This window comes from Eublepharis macularius, chromosome 16, assembly GCF_028583425.1.
Source record: "Eublepharis macularius isolate TG4126 chromosome 16, MPM_Emac_v1.0, whole genome shotgun sequence".
Lineage (NCBI taxonomy): Eukaryota > Metazoa > Chordata > Lepidosauria > Squamata > Eublepharidae > Eublepharis > Eublepharis macularius.
Genome location: NC_072805.1, coordinates 22,995,206 through 22,998,738, shown reverse-complemented (window position 1 = coordinate 22,998,738; position 3,533 = coordinate 22,995,206). Strand labels below are relative to the sequence as shown.

Sequence of the window (3,533 nt, the reverse complement as noted above, 5' to 3'; positions counted from 1 at the left end):
TTCTAACATTTCAACGTATAGATGCTGGGTTTAGAATACGGAAAGGCATTTGTTAGCTGTCATCTCCCATGGAAGCTGACATTGGCATTTCCAGAGGCTACTGTTGGGATTTTATAGAAATACAGACAGCTAGATTTACTGTCCAGGTAGAAAATAAAATGGCTCTTCTTATTTATGTATTTACTTCATGTATACTCCATCTTCATTTTCAGTGGGGGCCCAACAGTGGCTGAAATTCCTCTTTTCTCCTCAATTTTGTTCTCACTACTCTGTGAGGTTTATGACTGGCCCGAAGGTCAGCCAGCCAGCATCCTTGGCAGAGTTGGGATTCCAACCATGATAGAAACTCTAACCACTACGCCACACTGGCTCTCAGATGGAAGACAGAACTAGCTGTGATATTTTTGCTTTGGCACTGTGGTCTTTTATTAGTTTTGCTGTTTTAACATGGCTGCTTCTCTTTCTTAGCATTACACTATTCTATGTGGTTTTTTAATGCATTTTGCCTTGAATACTCCTTAGTGGGTGTTGGCTTCTCTCTCTCTCTCTCTCTCAGTGGTCACGCATATGGCCATGGGACTCCTTGTCCCCTATCCCTTGTGTCATTTTTGGAATCTTTACTAATTAAAAAAAAAACAGGAGCACAACATATTAAAACAGTGATGAAATGAGACAAGTTGCTAAATTCCTTCTACTTTTATTAAGATGGCATTCCTTCCTAATGCTCATAATTTTTACATCATTAGAGTACTGTTTTATAATAGCATTAACTTCCTTTTAAAATAGACTAATGCTCAGATTAATTTGTAATCAGTGCCTTTTGTTCTTAACCGTGACTGAGCAGTTCTGCAGCTGAAGCGTGGTTGGCAGCATACTAAAAGTGCATTACATGGAATTAAACTGGATTTTAAACGTAGGCCGCCAGCCTCAGTTTGCAAACCAGCTGCGTAGTTCGTAATCTTATCTTCCCGAGCCGCGCTTTGATCCTGCTATTTCAGTAACTGATGAGCATAGGCAGGGTGGCACAACGCGTTTTAACGGCTCTGCCGGGGAATCCCTGCTGCCTCCTCCTCTTTTGGATCAGGCTAAGGACGGAGGGGAGGGGAGGCGAGAAGAGAGTTGGAAGAATCGTCACGATTAAAGAACGGGATGGCGATGAGGAAGGAAGGAAGCTCATGAGAGGCCGGGGGAGGCGGGGGAAGCGCAGTGGGAAGGGAGGCAGAGAAGTGGGGGCGGAGAGTAGCGCCGTGATGAATTGGGAAGCTGACACGAGGCCGGAGATGCGTATATTTTGCTGCATGACTCCGCCACGACGTCAGCAGCAGCAGCGTCTCGGGAGCCGCGGCACGTCCAGTCGGACTCCCCCGAAAGCGCGCCGCACTCTGCAGCGACACGCTCGCCGCCGTCCAAGGGCAGAGCACCGCGGCGGCGGCAGCAGCAGCGGTTCAGAAGCTTCAGGACCCGGGGGGGACGGGGGGCTGCTGCCCGAAAACGAGCCAGCGACGCCACTTCTCCCGAGTCTGAACCGCGACCTGCCGGGTCTGCAACTCAAGCGGGACAGAGGCGCAGCTTCTCCGCGCGTCGCCATGCCCTAAGGGGCTCCAAGGGGAGAGAACCGGCCGCAGCCGCCTCCGACGCCACCATGAACTGAACCGCCCGCCTGAGCCCCGGCAGAGGATGGAGAAGGCCGGCTCCATGCACGCCTCGGTGCCCACCCCGCCGCCGCGCCTCTACCTGCCGCGTAACTTCAGCTACAGCGCCTGCCTCTACGGCAGCCTGGCCGAGCAATGCAAGGGCGGCTGCAGCCCGGAACCCGAGCCGGTGGAAGCGCCCTCCTCGCCGCCCCTCTCGCCGCCCGTCACCCGAGAGGCGCCCCCGCGGCCCCCGCCGCGCTCGCCTTCGCCGCCGCCCACCTCGCCGCCGCCGCCCTCGCCCTCGTCCCGCGGCAGGGAGCCCACCCTGCCCTCGGTGCCCCCTAGCCCGACCCTGCGCCGGAGGGCCAAGTCCCTTCCGACGCCCGGTGAGCGGGGCTTGCGGCCGGCCTTGCAGCAGAGCCCGTCGCGCCGAAAGACGGTGCGCTTCGCTGACTCGCTGGGGCTAGAGCTCACTGCCGTGCGCCACTTCTGCCAGGCCGACGTGCCGCGCGTGCCTCCGCCGCCGCCCCCGCTGGCAGCCTCGCCGCTTGCCCGAGCCAACGCCGCCGCCGACCTACTGAAGACGCGCAAGCCGCCGGCGCTGGGAGAGCTGGAGCCGGTGCTGTTCGGGCCGCCGGCGCCCGTGCTGGAGCCCCTTTTCCCGCCGGCGCCCGGTTCGAGCGCCGGCTTCCTGGAGCGCGTCCGCCAGCACAAGGTCAAGCTGGAGTCGGTGCGGCCGGAGGCGTCAGCGCTGCGCGGTGCCGTGCGCGTCCTCAACCTGGCCTACGAGAAGGCCGTCTCGGTGCGCTACACGCTCAACCGCTGGGCCAGCAGCAACGAGGTGCCCGCTGCCTACCTGCCGCCCCCCGCCTCAGGCCACGCTGCCGCCGACGGCGGCCTAACCGACCGCTTCGCCTTCCACTTGCCTGTGGGCGCCGGCACCACGTTTCTCGAGTTCGCCCTGCGCTACCGCGTCGCCGGCACCGAGTACTGGGACAACAACGACGGCCACAACTACAAGCTGCGCGCCAGGCAGAGGACGCCTGCCGCTTCTTGCCTCGAGCCCGACGGCGCCTGGATCCATTTCATCTGAGGCCCAGGCTGGCAGCCTCCTGCCCGGATTCGCTGCCCTGAGGGCCCTGGTCTTTGCAGCGCCTCTCCAGGATTCGTGTTGGGGAGCAACGCCTGACACCAGCAGTTCTTCGGGAGACGCTGAAGAGAGGGACCGGAAAGCCCAGGAAAGAGAGCGCCTTCCTGAAGTGCAGTGGCAGTGTGGTGGCTTCATGCGCCTTACGGTCAGGAATCTTCTTGCTATGGCCAGTGGACATGGAGAACATTATGGAAAGTCTGCTTCCAACTCTGTGGCTCATTGAATTCACTTCCTTCATGGTATTTGTGGCTTGGCAGTTCACTTTCTTTCAGGCACAGATGTGACAAAACCTTCTCCATCCATCTTTGGCACTGCCCATGAACCACCACAAATGAAGTCTCTTTTTGCAGCTAGGTGTGCACTTCTCAACTTGCATCACAGGAAGTTTTTTCCACTGAAGCCTAGTGTAGTTTTTGCCAAGGTGATAAACTACATTGTTCCATAGCAGATTGATTGAATGTTCCTCCATACAAAACAGTTCCCTGCAAGTAGAGAACTAGAATGATAAGGGAGACCCTGTGCTATTATCCTTGTCCCTGACATGTTAATTTTAGATCAGCAGGAAAAATTTTGCATGAAGGAGCATTCATTCACATGATTCTGCAGCAGAAATTTGAAATGGTATAGCTCAGACAGAGGTTTGCCACCTCAGTGAGAACTGGCGCTCAAGTAAAACACAGGCTTCATATATAATTTAGGTTTGGGTCCATTAGCACTGTCAAGACCAACTTGATTTTAAGGTGCTACTG

General features: G+C 56.5%; 1 protein-coding gene across 1 annotated transcript; it reads left to right on the top strand.

Annotated features, from left to right (window-relative positions):
• Window positions 1–1,677: 1,677 nt before the first annotated feature.
• On the top strand, window positions 1,678–3,030 carry LOC129344330 (protein phosphatase 1 regulatory subunit 3E-like). The gene has a single exon (XM_055000924.1). It carries the CDS (start codon window positions 1,678–1,680, stop codon window positions 2,725–2,727), a length of 1,050 nt encoding a protein of 349 aa, XP_054856899.1. The 3' UTR covers window positions 2,728–3,030.
• Window positions 3,031–3,533: the final 503 nt, after the last annotated feature.